The 21,145-nt window shown below is 42.4% G+C and overlaps 1 protein-coding gene across 1 annotated transcript in view; it reads left to right on the forward strand.

The window, feature by feature from the left end:
• LOC143930134 (putative neutral ceramidase C) overlaps window positions 1-21,145 on the forward strand; it is a 130,323-nt gene that overhangs the window by 12,260 nt on the left and 96,918 nt on the right. The window contains exons 2-4 of the mRNA XM_077454152.1: window positions 9,653-9,810; window positions 12,778-12,932; window positions 16,192-16,341. Of these exons, the coding sequence (XP_077310278.1) occupies window positions 9,681-9,810; window positions 12,778-12,932; window positions 16,192-16,341 (435 nt within the window). The 5' untranslated portion in view covers window positions 9,653-9,680. The remainder of the gene's footprint in view (window positions 1-9,652; window positions 9,811-12,777; window positions 12,933-16,191; window positions 16,342-21,145) is intronic.

Below are 21,145 nucleotides of genomic sequence, written 5' to 3' on the forward strand. Positions count from 1 at the left end.
GGAACAAGAGTCTTGTAGAGTGGGAGAATTATCGCTTTATCTTTTGAGTTAATCCCCTTTTTAATGCATGCCAATATTCTGTTTGCTTTGTTAGCAGCAGATTGTGTTCTTTGTTCCTAATATTTTATCCCAATTTATATCTTTTAGCAAAATTCCTAGTTTAGGGAAGTTGGTTCATTTGAAATTCACTGTCTTTGTATACCCCTTATGTTTCCTATTTGTGTGATTTATACTGAAGCTAATTGAACTGTGTTTGCTCCTAAATTTCCCCTTATTTCCACATCTGTGATCAGGTCTGTATGGTTGGTAATCAGTAGGTCTAGTAACGCTTTGTTTCTAGTTGGTGCATCTACCATCTGACCCAGGAAATGGCAAGCCTTAGACCACGCATGTCCAAAGTCCGGCCCGCGGCCCGGTTTTGAACGGCCTGCCTGGTTATTTGGACACACATATCTTTTGTGGCCCCCGACGATCTCCCAGCGCCGGGGCCACAAAAGATATATATGCTTCGGAAGGTACAGGGAGGACAGGACCGAGCGCCGTACACAGGAGAATTTCCTGTTTACGGGCGGCCTCTGTAATAGGAAGTCCTTCTCCTGCACTGCCATTGGACGACTGTTCTGTCCATCAAAGGAGGCGGGACTTTCTATTAAAGAAGCCGCCGTGTAAACAGGAGATTCTCCTTTGGCGCTCATCAGTGCATTCCTGGCAATGGTGCTGCGTTCCTGGCAAAGGTGCTGCGTTCCTGGCAACGGTGCTGCGTTCCTGGCAATGGTGAGTCATTCCTGGCAATGGTGCTGCATTCCTGGCAATGGTGCTGCATTCCTGGCAATGGTGAGGCATTTGGGGAGGCATTCCTGGCAATGGTGCTGCGTCCCAGGCAATGGTGCTGCGTCCCTGGCAATGGTGCTGCGTCCCTGGCAATTGTGCTGCGTCCCTGGCAATGGTGCTGTGTCCCTGGCAATGGTGCTGCATTCCTGGCTATGGTGGGGGCATTCCTGGCTATGGTGGGGGCATTCCTTGCTATGGTGGGGGCATTCCTGGCTATGGTGGGGGCATTCCTGGCTATAGTGGGGCATTCCTTGCTATGGTGGGGCATTCCTTGCTATGGTGGGGGCATTCCTGGCTATGCTGGTGGCATTCTTGGCTATGGTGAGTGCATTCCTGGCAATGGTGGGTGCATTCCTGGCTGTGGTGGGTGTGTTCCTGGCAATGGTGGGTGCGTTCCTGGCAATGGTGGGTCTGCAGATGTGCACTGATTAGGCTGCATTGGTGGGCACTGACCATTATTTTGCTTCACAGTTCTTTATTTAAACATTTTTTTTTCCTGAAACTTCCCTCTTAAAGTGAAGGTGTGTGTTATACGCCAATTAATACAGTATGTACAAATACGCCCAAGCTCATTTCTTCCCACACACAGCCACAAAGGCAAGATAATTCTTGTTGGGCAGTGTATTAGAGCTCGAACGAACACACTTAGACCGAATTTTAATGGTTCAAAGAATGTCAGGCAAAATGGTCGGCCCTCGCGCATGTTCACTTCATCAAATCCGGCCCTCTTTGAAAAAAGTTTGGACACCCCTGCCTTAGACGAATGTGTGGTTCTTTCTGTCCAGTCTGTCTGGATAATTAAAATCCCCTATTATGATGACACTTCCCATCCTTTCTGCTAATCTGAATTGTGATAGGAGGTCAATCTCCCTGTCCTCCCTCAGGTTAAGGGGCCTATAACATACTCCCAGTATTATTTTCTCCTTCGTTTCATCACTTTGGAGCGCTACCTATAAGGATTCCACCTCCTCCCTTGCTCCCTTAGCGATGTAATCTCTCACATTCACTTGTACATTATTCTTGATATACAGGCATACCCCTCCCCCTTTTTACCCTCTCTATCCCTGCGATAAAGGGAATACCATTGAATGATTGCCAGCTAATCATGAGAGCTGTGGAACCAAGTCTCTGAAATTCCCACAAAATTGAAATCCTCCTCATACAACAGTATCTCTAGTTCTCCCATCTTGTTCGCAGGCTCCTGGCATTGGTGAACATGCCATGTAGTTTAGACCGTTCGCATACTGTCCCCTTATTGGGTGTCCCAAGATTTCAAATAGGGCATATGTGTTACAGTGCTTTTTACCACCACCCATAACACAGTGGTTTTAACCATAATTTCTGCTCCATCATCATCAAAAATATTTTTTTCTTTAGGTTTATTTTTTATCTTACATTAGTGACCTCTGAGAAATAAGGAGTCAGTAAAAACTCATGGCTTTGGCCTGCAATTAAGGTTGATTTAAATAAGGGAGGGTCTAGCAAAGTTTTTATTGCTACATATGTAGCACTTACCCCCGAAGGGGGGTACTGGATGTATTAGGTCCCCTGTTCCAATGGCCACGACTCTGAAAAAAGCACTACACACTTTTACACACCTGGCTAGGTAATCAGGGTAATATTTGCAGATGTATATGCAGCATCCCGGTAGCAAAAAAAATAAAAATAACAGTAATGACACAGCAAACATTTAAATGATAGCAAGGGACATATTGAAAATAGATGAACAGTAGAAATAAATATGCCGTAAAAACAAGCAAAGGGCATAGAGAGCAACTTTTTCTAAACCCTATGCAGGGACATGTACTGGGACAATCCTAACTAAAGAGAATTACAAAGAAAGAAAATCCCTATTGGTGGACTTTGAAGACACGTACAACCGTATAGTAGAGTACAAAACTATATTTTTATTGGTACAAAATCTATATATACGTGATCACAAAAAATAAACACAGAATAATACAAAACAATAAAAAATAAGAAAACAATGTTCATATTGCAGAGTTGAGCACCCATACATAGTATAGTGAGCCCCAACACTCGTTACCCTACGCGTTTCGGAGGGATTATACACTCCTTCATCAGGGAACAGTGTAGATTATGAAAAACAAGGTAGTAAAAAACACAAATGACAGGGTATTAGGGAAAGAAACGGATATACAAGTAATACAGATTAATCAAAAGAATATAACAATAGTAATGTGGTTTCCAATACTTACATAGCAAAATATGCAAATATGGACATACGATATCTTTTGGATTAAAAGCAATGAAGTCGAACAATTGGGTGATATGGCATTCCAGTGTATTGGGCCTCACATATATAACTCAGTAGCTGATGAATTACAATAATTGGAAAGATATCAACAGAATTAGAAGGCCCTGTAGGAATCACCCCTCCCCTACTCCAAAAACAGGAGAGTGGCACTGGGAGAAGATAGGAGATACACTGAGGCAAAAAAGGCAAATGACCCTGGAAAATGAAAAAAGAGAAGAAGAGAAGCAAAATGGAAAAACTAAGAATGATGAAAATATTAAATTTAATACGTAGATGACTTAATGACATATCTCGTATATAGAAATATTACGAACAAGCAGGGTATACCTGCAGGTGGTACCCACGTTGGATGGGGCAGGCAGAGGGGAAGAACCAAATTGCCAAAATCAAATGAAAACGATAAAGGTATCAATAAAAAATATTTTTTTTTTTATATAGGAAATTCTCAATAAAGTGCGTAGTATATTGGGAAAAAAAAATATGTATTTTTATTATTATTAAACACATAAATACCTGCAGGGTAGAGCCCTTGATGCAAAAAAATAAGCAGCTAAGAGAACCCGTTCTCAAAGATCGGACCGTGTTTTTGGATAATCCGACTGTGTGTGGGCTCCATCAGACTGTTTCCATCGGAATATTCGACGGACAAAGTTTTAGAGCTGGGCTATAAAACTTTCCAACAACATGATCCGATGGGACTTTGTCCGATTGTGTGTAGAGAATTCCAATCGGACAAAGTGCCACGCATGCTCAGATCAAATTCCTAGACCAAAGGTATTGGCTACTAGCCTGAACGTAGTCCCGTTGTAACAAAATAACGTTGTCGCGTTACGTACGATCGGATTTTCCGACAACTTTGTCCGACCGTGTGTATGCAACACAAGTTACGGACAGAATCCGTCGGACAAAATCTGACGGATTTTGTTGTCGTAATGTCCTGTGTACAAGGGCTAAGAAGGATAGATGTGGTGATATCAATAAAATGTATCAAACCAAACAAGGGGGCAGCATAGTGATGGGAGCAGAGGATAGAAAGCTGCAAGAAATTACCTGAGGACTACAGGCGAAGCAGAGCCACCAGCATGTCCGTTCGGCAATCCACAGCGAACAGCTGTAGAATGCCGGCGGACCTTTCATCTGGGGCTTAAGAATAAATGTCTCTCCAATCAGCTGATATTCTCTTCTGCTGGCCAGCTGGTTGGGGCCCAACTTTTATGCACTCAGGATAATGTCCCTTTAAGCACAGATGATGGCATTGACTCTGGTCTCTTTAGGCACCGATAATGTCACTGGCTCTGTGATAATCTTAGACAACACTGTCCATCGTTGGAAGGCCAATGGCCTCTCACCAGCTTCTTTTGTTAGCAGACGACCCTCCTCTGTATACTGAGTGAAACACAGCCAGTCTATGTCTGTAGTGTCCATCTCCGTACTCAGAAGAGGACCTACTCTGCCTCTGCCCTTTGTCCAGACCTGCTCCACCTACTGTCCAGTGCCATGCTGCTGCTATGGTGACGATGTAAGATAGGACAAGGTACTGAAGGCTCAGGGGGGCTTTTATGTGAAGGGGGCTTCTGATATGAAAGGATACAATGTGGCCCTCTTACTGAAAAGTTTGGAGACCCCTGCCCTATAACAATACGTTAAAGCAATATTTGGTAAAAATAAAAATTATAGGTAATGCAGTTCTCTTAATTGCTAGGCAACACCCTACAAATATGGATATAGATACTGTATATTAAGCCATCAGGCTGAGGAAATAACCACATAACCACTGCCCAAATAGTCACTGTCATTTTAGGGGACCTTTGGAGGGGTCTTTGCACCTTTTTTTTTAATAGAAGCCAGAAGGTAAATGTAATTTGCCTGCAATTTAAAAACATTTTTTTCATTGTGAATGTCAGCAGTTTAAATTTTCTTTTTGTATTGGTACATGTTCCCCAGGTCTTTCTGAAATTCTATTTTTTTTAAACCCTTTGCCTATTAGCCTAAAAAAACTGGTGTTTTTCATTGGACTGATTCGGCTTGATTTCAATGGGGTTAAGGCTTGGCATCTGAACTTCTTTGAAGAACCTAGGGCTTGGTTATTTTTCCATCATCTGGATTATACCTGTTCAATCTGTTAATTTTCCTCCTGCAGTCACATCCAGGATGGTTAACTAACTTTCAAAATTTTAATTTTTGGATATTACTAAATAATACAAATTGCGTAGCCTTCTCTTAAATAGTTAGCATAGGACAAACCGTGTTCTCATTCAAAGTGCAGATATTCATGGATGAAGCTGGATAATTGCATAGTGTAATATATTTGGAGAATATTCATGATAAGGTATAGCCAATTTTCATATTTTCCTAGAAAATATAATTATTTTCGGACAAATGATTGTGTCCTCTAAAATGGAAAACATTTTTTCATTATGTTCCTGTCTAATAAAGCTAATGAACGCAATGTTTTTAAACAGAAATAAAAACAACTATTTTCTTTTAATTTGTTCTGTGATTGCAGTCATACCATTTGTGCCCTGTGCCATTTTAACAAAAGCAATTATACTGCTAAAGCGCCTGCCATCAGCCTCTGCTTCATTTGTGCCTGCTTATTTCAAAGCATTACTTCTGAAATATATGCACATATTTTATTCCTACCACTGGCGTCTATTAAGAAATCCATTGAAATACTTGCAGATGTGGCATTACAATGTTTTCTTCATTATATCGCTGCAACTGCATGATAAAATGACCCCCTCCTCAGCCGTACCAGGCCCCGTGCCCTCAACATGGGGGGTGCCTTGGCGTGCCCTCAACATGGGGGGGTGCCTTGGGGAAGGGGCCGCACGGCCCCCCCACCCCAAAGCACCTTGTCCCCATGTTGATGAGGACAAGGGCCTCTTCCCGACAACCCTGGCCGTTGGTTGTCGGGGTCTGCGGGCGGGGGGCTTATCAGAATCCGGGAGCCCCCTTTGATAAGGGGGCCCCCGGATACCGGCCCCCCACCCTATGTGAATGAGTATGGGGTACAATGTACCCCTACCCATTCACCTGTGAAAAAAAGTAAAAAAAAAACACAACACACAAGGGTTAAAATAGTTTATTGCACAGCTCCGGGGGTCTTCTGTCCGTCTTCGGGGGTCTTCTCGCCAGACTCCTCCGCTATCTTCTGCTAGCTCTTTTACTTGCGGAGGAGCCCGGCTTTCTTCTTCGCCACCGCCCTCTTCTTCCGACTTCGGGGGTCTTGTCCCCCTCTTCGGTTCTTCTTGCTGGGCCACCGTGCCTTCTTCTAGCTCTTTTACAGGCAGTGGCCCGGTCTTCTGTCGCCGCCGTCGCCGCTGTCGCCGTCTTCTGTTCTTCTCTTCTTCTCTTCAGATGTGGCCTCGTCGCTCTCGCCACTCACAATGACGGGAACGCGCGCGGTGACTTATATAGGGACATCACCGGGTGATGTCCCCGCCTATTATGATGTCACAGTCCCAGCATCCTCTCTAAGGTTTCTCTAACAAACCTGTGAAGGCTTCACAGAACAGCTGAATTTATACTGAGATTAAATTACACACAGATGGACTCTAGTTACTAATTAGGTGACTTCTGAACTGGTTCCACTAGATTTTAGTTATGGGGTATCAGAGTAAAGGGGCCTGAATGCAAATGCATACCACACTTTTCACATATTTATTTATATAAAAAAAAAATCACAATTATGTTCCACTTTGTGTTTGTCTATCACATAAAATCCCAATAAAATACATTTACATTTCTGCTTGTAACATGACAAAATATGGAAACTTCCAAGGGGTATGAATACCTTTTCAAGTCACTGTGCGTGTGTGTGTGTGTGTGCGTGTGTGCGTGTGTGTGTATGTATGTATGTATGTATGTAGGTATATATATATATATATATATATATAATATAGTATACAGGCACTGACGCCATCTCCTTTCACTGCAACCACATCTGTCTCAGCATAGAGTGGCACTGCAAGCTTAATTTGGGTCAATCAGAGGATCTGGACTGGAACCAGGCCTCCCAGTTCATGATCATCAGTACAGAGTTTTTGGTAAAACACAGCATCGCATATACGTGGCGTCATGGAAAAATATCCACTTACAGGAGGCTGTATATATGTGTATGCCTAATGCCGCGTACACACGTAGCGGACTATCCGGCGGACTTAGTCCGGCGGACTTCCCGCCGGACTGTCCGCCGGACTTTCCGAACGGGCTACTTGCCCACACACGGCACTTTTTCAGCGGACTAATACGGCGTACTAAGTCTGCCGGACTATCCGCCGTACTTTTGAAATGAACGGACTCGCCCACACACGCGGAGGAAAGTCCGCTCATTTTGAGTGCGTCTCCAGGAAGGCGAGGCCCGCGAAGGAGACGTTGCTGGCCCCGCAACCTGGTATGGACTTAAAGGGGAACCCCAACACTGGAAAAATCGGCGTGGGGGTCCCCCCAGGTCCACATCAGACCCTTGTCCGAGCACGCTACCCAGCCGGCCAGGAAAGGGGGGGGGGGCGAGCGAGCGTCCCCCCTCCTGAGCCGTACCAGGCCGCGTGCCCACATACCTGCACAGCACGTTTACAGTACATCTGTGAGTTACGGTGTGCTAAAGGAAAGGTGCACTTTTTTACATGTGTATGTTTTATGTGAACTGGAGCACCAGGCTGGTCAAGCAAAGGCCCTGAAAGGAATGCAATAGAAAAAAACTGAATAGAGTGGAAAATAAAGGAATCAAATCAGAAGAAAATAGAATAGAAAATACAAGAATAGAAAATAAAAGAATAGAATAGAAAATAAGACACAATCAGAATAGAAATAAAAAAATAGAATAGGTTAGAATAGCATATAGTAAAATAGAATAGTAGAAAAAATTATAATAATAAAATAGAATATGGCCATCTTCTGAAAAGAAATCGAATTTCAAATCAATTAAAAAATAAACAAAATAAACAATATACGAAACTAGAAAATGCATTTCCTGGAGAAAATGCTTGGGAAAGCTGAATAGCACCAAAACTGCCACATCATATTGCCACCATCAAAACTGCCCTCATCAAAACTGCCCCATCGAAATTGCCCCCATCAAAACTGCCACCATCAAAACGGCCCCATCATATTGCCACAATCAAAACGGCCTCCATCAAAACTGCCCCATCAAAACGGCCCCATCACACTGCCCCATCAAAACTGCCCCATCCTATTGCCCCCATTAAAACTGCCCCATCATATTGCCACCATCAAAAATGCCCCCATCAAAACTTCCCCATCATATTGTCACCATCAAAACTGCCCATCATTTTGCCTCATCATATTGCCCCCATCAAAACTGCTCCATCATATTGCCCTCATCAAAATTGCCCTCATCAAAATTGCCCTCATCAAAATTGCCCTCATCAAAATTGCTCCCATCATACTGCCCCCATCAAAACTGCTCTATAATATTGCCCCATCAAAACAGCCCCTATCAAATTTGCCCCATCATATTGCCACCATCAAAACTGCCCCAACATATTCTCACCATCAAAACTGTCCCATCAGAATTGCTGCATCAAAACTGCCCCATCAGAATTGCTACATCAAAACTGCCCCATCATATTGCCACCATTAAAACTGCCCCATCAGAATTGCCCCATAAAAACTGCCAATCATATTCCTCTATTATAAATCAGTACATGGTGTGTCTGTGCTCTCCCCCACCGCCCATCACTGTGTATAAGAAGCTTTGGTAACCATGGCAACAAAAGCCTTTAAAATGACATTTCCTGAAATAATCACTAAACTTAAACAGCTTTTTCACAAAAACTGTAAAAGATATCAAGCTGAAAAGATATAGCCAGATAGCTGAATATTTTGTGAACATTTTAAAGTTTGGCTTCTGTAGGTGAAAGTATGAAGGAGCTGAAACTTTTGGTAGCGGAAGAAGATTTTAGGGATTTTAAGCATGCTCTCATTGACTTCAATGTTAAAAAAGTGTTAAAAAGCTTAATATTTTAAAAAGTATAAATAGTAGAGAAAAAGATGAAGAAGTCCCATCATCAACGGAAAGAGATGAACATTTTTAAAAGTTGAATGGCTTTAATAGCTGAAAGTATGCAGAAGTTACGCAGAGCCAAAAAACGTACGGAATAAAAAGATGATTAATAAATAAAATAAAAATAAAAAACAACAATAGTTAGTCCCACTAATTAATCCCAATATACAAATTCTGAAAACGAATCCTTCTAAGATAACAAATATGATTAAATGAAATAATTCACTTAGTGAACAAATCTGAACAAAAGGAAACACATTTTTCTGTTGTGCACATCTCTAGTTGCCACTGACCACAAAGGAGCAGTGGCTGCAGCTCACCTAAATCCCACCAGGGTTTCTGAACTCTGCCTTTACCCCCACGTTGCAACAAATGTATTTTTTCTGAATTCTCCACAATAGAAACATTTTTTTGGGAGGACTAACTTTGTAAAAAATGACACACATAAAGAATTTTCCAGAGTTTTAAAGCTTCTCTATGTTCAATTTTGATAACGTGATTTTTTCTTCTCTCAGCTTGTAGATCTTGACCTTAAAGGTAAAAATGGGAACAAAGAAAAGAGTTTTCAGCAATTTGGAAGTAATCTTGATTACACTTGTTGTGTTGCTTTTTGCCGTTTCGGCTGGCTTAATAGCATTAATATTTGTCCTGGAAAACATGCCGCGAGATCCCAGTAAGTTATTTCACTTTCCCGTTTTCATGTATCTCTTTGAAAGAAACACAGTGGAAAGTATATTTTACACTATCATTTACTGGAATAATAATCCATACCTCTGACTTGTCTCTAGTAGTGACCCTTTTACTAAGAAAGAAATGTGACTTATATCAGCAGAGATGCTTAATACTTTTGCTGATCCAGGGTCCTTAGCTCAGCTTTACCCTGCACTTCTTTAGTACTGAGTCTTGTGAAGATGTTCATTTTATCATTGTATGTGATTTTTATATGAGAGAGTAGATATGTCAGGGAACAGCAGGCACAAGGTCAAAACACCACCGCTTCTGGCAGAACATTGTGGTAGCTGGTAGCAAGCTCTAGTTTTATTGACCTTCACAAATTCTTGCAAATAAACTAACTTTTGAAGAAATTAAGTCCTTAAGTTCTAGTTTATATTTTTATATATATACACTTTATTATTTTAGTATTGGGACACCTGCCTTTACACGTACATGAACTTATGGCATCCCAGTTTTAGTCTGTACGGTTCAATATTGATTTGGTCTACCCTTTGCAGCTATAACAGCTTCAACTCTTCTGAGAAGGCCATCCACAATGTTTAGGAGTGTGTCTATCAGGGAGCGTGGATAGGGAACAGCAGGCACAAGGTCAAAACACCACCACTTCTGGCAGAACATTGTGGTAGCTGGTAGAAAGCTGCTAGCACTCTAGTTTTATTGACTTTCACAAATTCTTGCAAATAAATTAACTTTTGAAGAAATTAAGTCCTTAGGTTCTAATATTAGCGACTTGAGTCGCTCCGACTTAGAAAAAGGTTCCTTCACTACTTTTGGTCCGACTTCAATACGACTTGCATTGACTTCTGTTAAAAAAGTCATATGCAAGCCACGATGAAGTCCCGCTGGCATGTCGGATCCAAAGTCATGCGGAAGTCATGACAGAGTGAACCGGGTCTTAAACCTAGAAACTGATTGGTTACTATGCACAGCTACACCAGATTCTCTGTGCACCAGTTTTAGTAAATCTTCCCCACTGTGTAAAATCTACATAAAAACCGAATATAATGATTTGCAAATTTCATAAACCCATATTTTATTCACTTTACAAAATAGAAAACATAGTCAATGTATAAACTGAGAAGTAGTATAATTTTAAGAAAAAAATAAGGTAATTTTGAAATGAATGGCAGCAACGTCTCAAAAAAGTTGGGACAGAACAACAAAAACCTGGCAAAGTTAGTGGTACTTAGGCCTCCTACACACGATACTCCTGTATGAGCATCTACTTTTTCAGATTTTAAATTTTTTTGTATATATTTGCGTGCATTTTCGCTCATATGCATTTGTGCAATTATCGCACAATTTAAGGCACATGCGGGAAAACGCATTCTTGCATTTATTTGGTTCTGCACAGTATGTAAGTCATGTGTATTTGTGTGCATCTGCATGTATGAGGCGTAAATTACTGACCAAAAATGCAGATTTTTCTATTTATTTTTATTTTTACTGAAGCATGCATAGGCACATTGAAATAAATAGGCTATATTTTAGCTCAGTAAAAAAAAAAGCTGCACTGAGTATTTTCAAGCTACAGAGTGTAAGAGGCCTAACAATAAAAAGCTGGAAATTTATTTTTTCAACTAGTTAGGTTAGGAACATTATTGGGTCTAAAAAGAGCATCCTAGAGAGTCAGATGGGCTCAAGAATACTTCCAAAAATTACTGTCTGTGAACATAGCCATAAATGCAAGGTAAAACTCTATCATGCAAAGAAGAAGCCCTACCTGAACATGATCCAGTGTCACAGCTGTCTTCTTTGGATCAAAGCTAATTTAAAATGGCCTGTTGCCAATTGGAAAACTGTTCTGTGGTCAGACGGATCAAAATTTGACATTCTTTTTTGCAACCTTGGGTGCCATGTCCTTCAGACTAAAGGGACCTTCTGGCTGGTTATCAACATTCAGGTCAAAAGCCTGTGACTCTGATAGTATAGAAGTGCATTAGTGTGTATGGAATGGGCACCTTGCACATTTGGAAAGCACAATCAATGCTGAAAGATATATCCAGGTTTTAGAGCCTTTTTCAGGGAAGAAATTTTTGCAAAACCACTCCGCTCATTTCTAGTGCTAACACTAACAAGCAATTGACCATTAATTGTTTATTATAGTAGACATTCTACTTTGTAGGCTTGTGCAATTCGTTTTGTAGCAAATCCAAATTCGGCAGAATTTTGCTTCCGAATAAAAAAATAACGAATTTCAACAAATACGAAAGAAATGATAGCGGATATAACGAATGAATTTGACAGGATTCGGTAATTCGCTAAAGATCTAAACAAAAGGTCAGCTCAAAGTAAATCTTACAGTCCAATAAGCTGATTAATTTTGTGCTGGAGGTTGGATTACTGGTAAAGTGCATCCCTGAGAACTGAATGAGAAGGGTGTTGTATTGTATGTGAGCTGAGGAGAAGAGATATTGACATTGTGTGTGTTAAAAAATTCAATAAACAACTTTTCAAACTATGAATCATTATCATGAATATATATACATACATAAATATCAAATTTCAACTAATACGAATGAAATTATAGTGCATATAACAAATTAATTCGACATGTTTCAAGATTCAGTATAATGAGTATCGACACACTACAGAAATAACGAATTATCCGAAAACGTATTAAGGTAACATAACGAATATAACAGAATGAAATTATGTATTTTACGAATGACAATTAACCGAAACTAAACAAAATTTTCCGTTGTGCACAAGTCTACTACTTTGCCCTACTTAACTTGCTTACATGATTTTACAGTTAATGACTGGTGTGATTTTAATATGCTTATATTGTCAAATATGGCAATTTCGACTACAATTGTAAATTTTGGCCTTTTATTTATGTATGGTTATCCAATGAACTAAGATTTTTAGGTTTCAGAAATCTAGCCTATGTTATTTTTTCCAGGTCCAACAACAACTACCACCACAACCACAGCTGCCACGACCACCACTGCCACAACCACCACCACTGCCACTACTACTATATTAACTGATTCTGAAAATGTCCTCGTTGGGGCTGGTAGAGCTGATTGCACTGGCTTCCTAGCAGATGTTCCCCTGGTATTTAATTTTTTACCTACATTGCATATGTAAAATGTAAATTACAATAATATTAATACCAGTTAAAGTGGTTGTAAACCTCTGAAATGAAAAATTAACAGATTATATCCATCTATAGTAAATACTAACATCAATCTAAAGCACCAAGTGTGATTTCTGTTATCTGCTGTAGTCACTTCTAACTGGTTATCCTGGCACTACAGTATCTTGGGAGACGGTCCTGCCCCCCTACAGCACACAGAAGATGATTGACAGCATCAGCATTGCATGTTGCCAGAGACTGTAGAGGGGGAGTGTGCTTTCTATTCACTAAGGTCTCATATTACACACAGCTCTGCTCTCTATGATGTGCAGTGAGTGACATCAGATCTCCACCCACTGCCTGCTAAAGCTGAGCAATAGCCTTCAATCTGTGTATTTTAGAAGGACATAGAGAAGATAGGCTGCAGATAAACATGCACACCTTATGTAGGAGGATTTGTTTCAGTTGTGTGTATCACCTGAGGCTAGTCACTTATATGAGGGTTTATTGTTGTGCAGTCATTTAGTCGAGTCTGACTCTTCGTTATCTCATGGACCATAGCGCGCCAGGCTTTTCTATCCTCCACTTCCTCCCGGAGTTTGGTTAACTTCATGTTCATTGTTTCGATGATGCTATTTATCCATCTTGTTTTCTGTCCTCCTTTTCTTCTTTTTCTTTCCATGTTTCCCAGCATCATGGTCTTTTCCAATAAGTTCTCTCTTCGCATTAGGTGGCCAAAGTATTAGAGTTCCAGCTTCAAGATCTGTCCTTCCATTGAATATTCAGGGTTGATTTCCTTCAGGATTGACTGATTTGATCTTCTTGCCATCCAAGGACTTTCAAGAGTCTTCTCCAACACCATAGTTCAAAAGCATAATTTCTTCAGGGGGTCAACCTTCCTTATGATCCAACTTTCACAACCATAGGTTACTACTGGGAATACCATTGCTTTGACTATATGGCACTTTGTCGGTAGGGTGATGTCTCTGCTTTTTATAATGTCTAGGTTTGCTATTTCTTTCCTCCCAAGAAGCAAGTGTCTCTTAGTTGCATAGCTACAGTCACCGTCTGTCGTGATCTTGGAGCCTAGGAAGATAAATTCTGTCTTTAGTTTTGGATAGGAAAGGCATTAGAACAGGTTTTTATCAGTTTCTGCTCCTGTTAGGGAGTTTCACCCTCTCTTGCGTTCAGTGAAAGTAAAAGAAAATCCCAAATTTTGGGTCGACACTAGGACAGGAATCGAGGCAAGGCCGATGCTAGACTAATTTGCACCCTAGGCAAGACCAGCTACTTGCCCCCTAAAAAAACAAATTTAATAATAATAATTCACAATTTTAAAAAACAGGTCACTACAGTATGGATGAACATATGTGGTGTCACTGAAGGAATAATTTACCCTGCACCTTGATGGTGTCGCTGGAAGGAACAATATCCTTGCACTGCACTGTAGAAGATGTTGGCACTGTATAGACATTCATATGGGTAGAGCGGGGAAGGCTCTTGCTCAGTGTTGGCACTATACTTGGCTGGGGGGCACAGTAAAGGACGGCACAGTACAGGGGGCAGTGGGGCACAGTACAAGAGGGCAGAGTTCAGCGGGGAGAGGGGCAGAGTACAGTAGGGCAGAATACAGGGGGGAGTGGGGCAGAGTACGGGGGGAAGGGGCGGGGGAGAGGGCAGAGTACAGGGGGGCAGAATACAGGGGGCAGAGCATGGGGGGAGAGGGGCAGAGTATGGGGGGCAGAGTACAGGGGGGAGAGGGGCAGAGTATGGGGGGCAGAGTACAGGGGGGAGGGGAATCCAGTACGGGGGGGTTACAGAGCTCTGTGACCTGGAAAGGGCAAAGTATCCAGGAGTAAAGAGTCAGGCTTACCGTGATCATCTGAAGAGCAAAGCCATCCAGGACTCCAGGTGATCTGACTGTTCTCATGCTTCTCAGTGGAGGGGGGAGAGATAACACACACTCTGCATATTCGGTTCAGTCTTTCATATTCTGCATATTCTGCTCAGCCTGACTTGTATGTTATTTGCAGGCAGTGTCAGGAGTGGACCCTTCTCTGCATGCACTGCACTTTGAGCTGCATGTGGCAGCACGAAAATGCCAGGCGCCCGAGATGTTTACACACAGGTCCCGGCCCCAAGTGTCATCAGACGGTACTCTAAGCATGCCCCATTCCAAGCTGGCCGGCTGGCTGGTAAACTGTTGCATGTGCAGTGCAGTTTGTATTTGCCGGCGCCCGGCGGAGATGTCATTATTACTGACAGGCAGCTCTCCCATTTCCACACTTTGCCGGAAGCTTCAGGGGCCTCCCATGCACCTCGGGTTTTTGTATTAAGACAGCCCTGCCTCCTCTGTGTTTCCACCGCCCATTCTCAGGGTGTCTGCCTCTCTTCAGTGACAGTCTTCTGCAGGTTCCGCTCACTGCTCTCCCGGCTGCTCATGCCGTTTCCATCGGCGCTGTCCCCGGATTGGTTCTCGGGGTACAGCTGACAGCGCAGAGAGGAGGTGAAGCTCCCCGGCATGGCACTCCTCCTTCCTCCTGCACTATGCCCCCTTCCTCTGCGCCTAGACATGTATCTGCTGCTTTACCCTGCACCTCCTCTAGATGAAGTGGGGGACCCCCGAGAGAAAGACAGTGGAGACAAGCTCCCGGCGCAGAGTAGGGAAACCAGCGGTCATGGCTGCGCCCTAGGAGGCTGCTTAGTCCGCCTAGTAGTAGCGCTGGCCCTGAATAGAGGGGAAATGGGGACGCTAGTTCTGCTGACCTGGTGACACCCCTGGATTCCCTTGCTCTGGAGGGATTCCTTCTCACTTCCTGTTTTGGCTATAGGACAGGAAGTAAAGAGAAATTTTTCCAATGGGACACAGAAGGCACAAAAAAAGAACCCTCCTCAAAAAAAAACCCAAAACCTGGCAGGCCTTATTCTATCCAAAATGGAAAAAAAAATGTTACATTTAGCGCTGTTAGGTTGTAATTAGCCTAAGCTAAATTCATAGTTTGGTATTCACTTGGTCTCCCCTAAGCCCCGTGTTATTGTTTGTGTCTGTTTGTTGCTGGAGTATGTCCCTGGCAATAGTGCAAGAAGATTTAATAAAGCTTAATTGTGAATATTCATGTCATGGTCTGCCTGCATGGCAAAACACTTATTAAACATATATTAAGGTAACCAAAAACATTATATACTACTTGTATAAAGTCTTTGAGTGAGTAACCAAATGTTTTTTTTAATCTCTAGATGGGTTATGCAAGTGGTGATCAAATAGCAGGAGGACTTCACACTCGTCAGTACAGCCGAGCTTTCATTGTAGTCCAGCCAGATAATTCTAAGAGGGTGGTGTTTGTCAGTGCAGACATAGGAATGATGTCTCAGAGAGTCCGGCTGGAGGTAAGTTCACAAATAATGTGTTTGAAAAGATTTTAGATTCCAATTGTCATTTTTCTCTGTTTAAATGTATTTTTACTGGAACATTTTTCACAAATTATACCAAGGCATAGCACAGAACATTACACCCTTGAAAAACATGATATTGCAGGTTCAGCATAACAGAAATATTCTCCTCAGAGTGCACAAATGTGACACACAAAAATATGGTTTAGGAGTTGCAACTTTTTCTAAAGAAGTCATAAAGTCAGGAAGTGCATATTATGTCAATAGAGGTTTCACAATAAGTTGCTGACAACATGCCAGATGGGGATTTGCATTCAAATGAGGTGAATGAGGATGGATAGTAAGGCCTCATTCACACAGGGCTGCCTATCCATACACCTGTACGAAGGGCCATCTTTGCCTGCACAAGATGCACAGATATTCCATGCATCTGCCTACAGGCAGACCCATTCATGCCTTTTGAGGTGCAGCAGCTGCATGGACACAGCCACTGGTCCCACCATGACAGTTGTGTGGGGGCATGTCCCCAAACGTACACTGTCTGCATACGGGGACATGCACCTACACGACTGTCAAGTTAGGACCAGTGGCTGTGTCTGTGCAGATGCTGTATCCCAATGGACACAAATGGGTCTGCCAGGCATGTGGATCCATGAAGCACCTTTGCAGGCAAAAATGATTCTTTTCACGGCAGTATGTACAGGTATGCTGATGTGAATGAGGCCTAAAAGAAAGGAATAGGTAGTAGCTTCTGGATGTGGGGGTAAGAAGGTAGCAAGGAATAGGGATGAGCCGAACACAGTTTGGTTCGCATCAGAACATGTGAACAGGCAATGAATTTGTTCGAACATCCGAACACTGTTAAAGTCTATGGGACTCGAACATTAACCACTTGAGGACCGCCGTATTGCCATTGTACGTCAGCACAATGGCACAGGCAGGCATAATCACGTACATCTACGTGATTGCCTTCCAGCGGGTGGGGGGTCCGATCGGACCCCCTCCCGCTGGATACGGCGGTCCGATTCGGTCCAGGAGCGCTCCGTGATGAGGGGATGGCCGTTGGTTTTCGGCCACCCCCTCTGGATCGCTCCTGGCCAATGAGAAGCTTCCTCCCCTGTGTATTGTTTACACAGGAAGGAGGAAGTGATGTCATTCTCCTCGGGGCGGTCTTTTTGACCGGACTACGAGGAGAACAGTAAAAGTAAGTGTGCACCAACACTACACTGACATGTAGGTACACACAGGCACACAAACCCCCCCGATCCCCCCCCCGATCGCCCCCCGATCCCCCCCCGCCCCCCCTCCCCCCCCAGTCACAGTGTCACTGATTGCATTGATCATTTCTTTACTGATCAATGCATTCAGTGTCAGTTGTGACAGTAAAAACTGTCAGGACAGTTAGTGTTAGGTCCAGGGTAGCCCCCTATCACCCCCCAATAAAGATTTAACCCCCTGATTGCCCCTAGAGTTAACCCTTTCACCCCCTTTTGCCAGTGTCACTAAGCGATCATTTTTCTGATCGCTGCATGTGTCGCTAGTGTCGCTAGGTAGCTAGTTATTTTTTTAGGTTCACCGCCAGGTTTTTATAGCGCTAGGTACCCCGATATACTACCCAATAATGTTTTTAACCCCCTGATTGCCGCTAGTTAACCCTTTCACCCCCTTTTGCCAGTGTCACTAAGCGATCGTTTTTCTGATCGCTGCATTAGTGTCGCTACAGTCGCTAGGTAGCTAGTTATTTTTTTAGGTTCACCGCCAGGTTTTTATAGCGCTAGGTACCCCGATATACTACCCAATAATGTTTTTAACCCCCTGATTGCCGCTAGTTAACCCTTTCACCCCCTTTTGCCAGTGTCACTAAGCGATCATTTTTCTGATCGCTGCATGTGTCGCTAGGTAGCTAGTTATTTTTTTAGGTTCACCGCCAGGTTTTTATATCGCTAGGTACCCCGATATACTACCCAATAATGGTTTTAACCCCCTGATTGCCGCTAGTTAACCCTTTCACCCCCTTTTGCCAGTGTCACTAAGCGATCGTTTTTCTGATCGCTGCATTAGTGTCGCTACAGTCGCTAGGTAGCTAGTTATTTTTTTAGGTTCACCGCCAGGTTTTTATAGCGCTAGGTACCCCGATATACTACCCAATAATGGTTTTAACCCCCTGATTTCCGCTAGTTAACCCTTTCACCCCCTTTTGCCAGTGTCACTAAGCGATAATTTTTCTGAACGCTGCATCAGTGTCGCTAGTGTCGCTAGGTAGCTAGTTATTTTTTTAGGTTCACCGCCAGGTTTTTATAGCGCTAGGTACCCCGATATACTACCCCCTGATTGCTGCTAGTTAACCCTTTCACCCCCTTTCACCAGCGATCACAGTATAAGTGTCACTGGTGACGCTGGTTAGCCAGTTAGTTATTTAGGTTCCCCGTCAGGTTTTTATATAGCGCCAGGGACCCCCATATACTACCTAATAAAAATTTGAACCCCCTGATTGCCCCTAGTTAACCCTTTCACCACTGATCACCGTATAAGTGTTACGGGTGACTCTGGTTAGTTTGTTTTTTATAGCATTTTATATTCAAATCCGGAAGGCAGTGCTTGGTTTTCGGGGTCCCGTACGTGGCTAGGCTCCCAAAAAGTCCCCCACATGTGGTATCCCCGTACTCGGGAGAAGCAGCAGAATTTATTTTGGGGTGTAATTTGACTTCTGCACATAGCATGTGTGAGCAATATATCATTTAGTGACAACTTTGTGCAAAAAAAAAAAAAGTTTGTAATATTCCCGCAACTTTTGGCAAAATATAAAATATTCCATGGACTCAACATGCCTCTCAGTAAATAGCTTGGGGTGTCTACTTTCCAAAATGGGGTCATTTGGGGGGGTTTTGTGCTATTTTGGCATTTTATGGCCTTCGAAACTGTGATAGGTAGTGAGGAGTTAAATCAAAAATTTGCACCCTTAGAAATCCTGAAGGTGGTGATTGGTTTTCGGGGTGCCGTGCGCGACTAGACTCCCAAAAAGTCCCACACATGTGGTATCCCCGTACTCGGGAGAAGCAGCAGAATGTATTTTGGGGTGTCATTTCACATATGCCCATAGCATGTGTGAGCAATATATCATTTAGTGACAACTTGGTGCAAAAAAAAAAAAGTTTGTAATATTCCCGCAACTTGTGGCAAAATATAAAATATTCCATGGACTCAACATGCCTCTCAGTAAATAGCTTGGGGTGTCTACTTTCCAAAATGGGGTCATTTTGGGGGGTTTTGTGCTATTTTGGCATTTTATGGCCTTCGAAACTGTGATAGGTAGTGAGGAGTTAAATCAAAAATTTGCACCCTTAGAAATCCTGAAGGTGGTGATTGGTTTTCGGGGTGCCCTGCGCGACTAGACTCCCAAAAAGTCCCACACACGTGGTATCGCCATACTCGGGAGAAGTAGCGGAATATATTTTGGGGTGCAATTCCACATATAACCATGGCATGTGTGAGCAATATATCATTTAGTGACAACTTTTTGTAAAAAAAATTTTTTTTTTTTTTTTTTGTCATTTCTCAATCCCTTAGGACAAAAAAAATAAATATTCAATGGGCTCAACATACCCATCAGCAATTTCCTTGGGGTGTCTACTTTCCAAAATGGGGTCATTTGGGGGGGATTTGTACTGCCCTGCCATTTTAGCACCTCAAGAAATGAGATCGGCAGTCATAAATTAAAAGCTGTGTAAATTCCAGAAAATGTACTCTAGTTTGTAGACGCTATAACTTTTGCGCAAACCAAAAAATATACGCTTATTGACATTTTTTTTACTAAAGACATGTGGCTGAATAAATTTTGCCCTCAATGTATGACTAAAATTTAGTTTATTCGATTTTTCTTATAACAAAAAGAAGAAAATATCTTTTTTTTTCAAAATTTTCGCTCTTTTTCCATTTATATCGCAAAAAAAAAAAATCGCAGAGGCAATCAAATACCATCAAAAGAAAGCTCTATTTGTGGGAAGAAAAGGACGCAAATTTCGTTTGGGTGCAATATTGCATGACCGCGCAATTACCAGTTAAAGCAGCGCAGTGCGAAATTGCAAAAAGACCTCTGGTCCTTAAGGTGTTTATTGGTCCGGAGCTGAAGTGGTTAAAAATCTAAAGTGCTAATTTTAAAGGCTTATATGCAAGTTATTGTCATAAAAAGTGTTTGGGGACCCGGGTCCTGCCCCAGGGGACATGTATCAATGCAAAAAAAAGTTTTAAAAACTGACGTTATGTGTAAACTGAGCAGTGATTTTAATAATGCTTAAAGTGAAACAATAAAAGTGAAATATTCCTTTAAATTTCATACCTAGGGTGTGTGTATAGTATGCCTGTAAAGTAGCGCTTGTTTCCCGTGCTTAGAACTGTCCCTGCACAAAGTGTAATTTCTGAAGGAAAAAAAGTCATTTAAAAGCACTCGTGGCTATAATGAATTGTTGCCTCCCGGTAATACAGAGAACAGTCATTGATAAAAAATAAAATAAAAAAAATGCGTGGGGGTCCCCCCAAATTTAATTACCAGGCTCTTCAGGTCTGGTATGGATATTAAGGGGAACTCTGTGTCAAATAAAAAAAAAAATTACGTGGGGTTCCACCCAAATATCCATACCACACCCTTCAGGTCTGATATGGATTTTAAGCGGAACTCCACGCCAAATGAAAAAAAAATGGCGTGGAGTTCCCCCCAAAAATCCATACCAGACCCTTTATCTGAGCATGCAAGCTGGCAGGCTGCAGGAAAAGAGGGGGGGACGAGAGTGCGCCCCCCCTTCCT

Source organism: Lithobates pipiens, unplaced genomic scaffold (assembly GCF_037356315.1).
Source record: "Lithobates pipiens isolate NorthernLeopardFrog02 unplaced genomic scaffold, aLitPip1_a1.2 Scaffold_25, whole genome shotgun sequence".
NCBI lineage: Eukaryota > Metazoa > Chordata > Amphibia > Anura > Ranidae > Lithobates > Lithobates pipiens.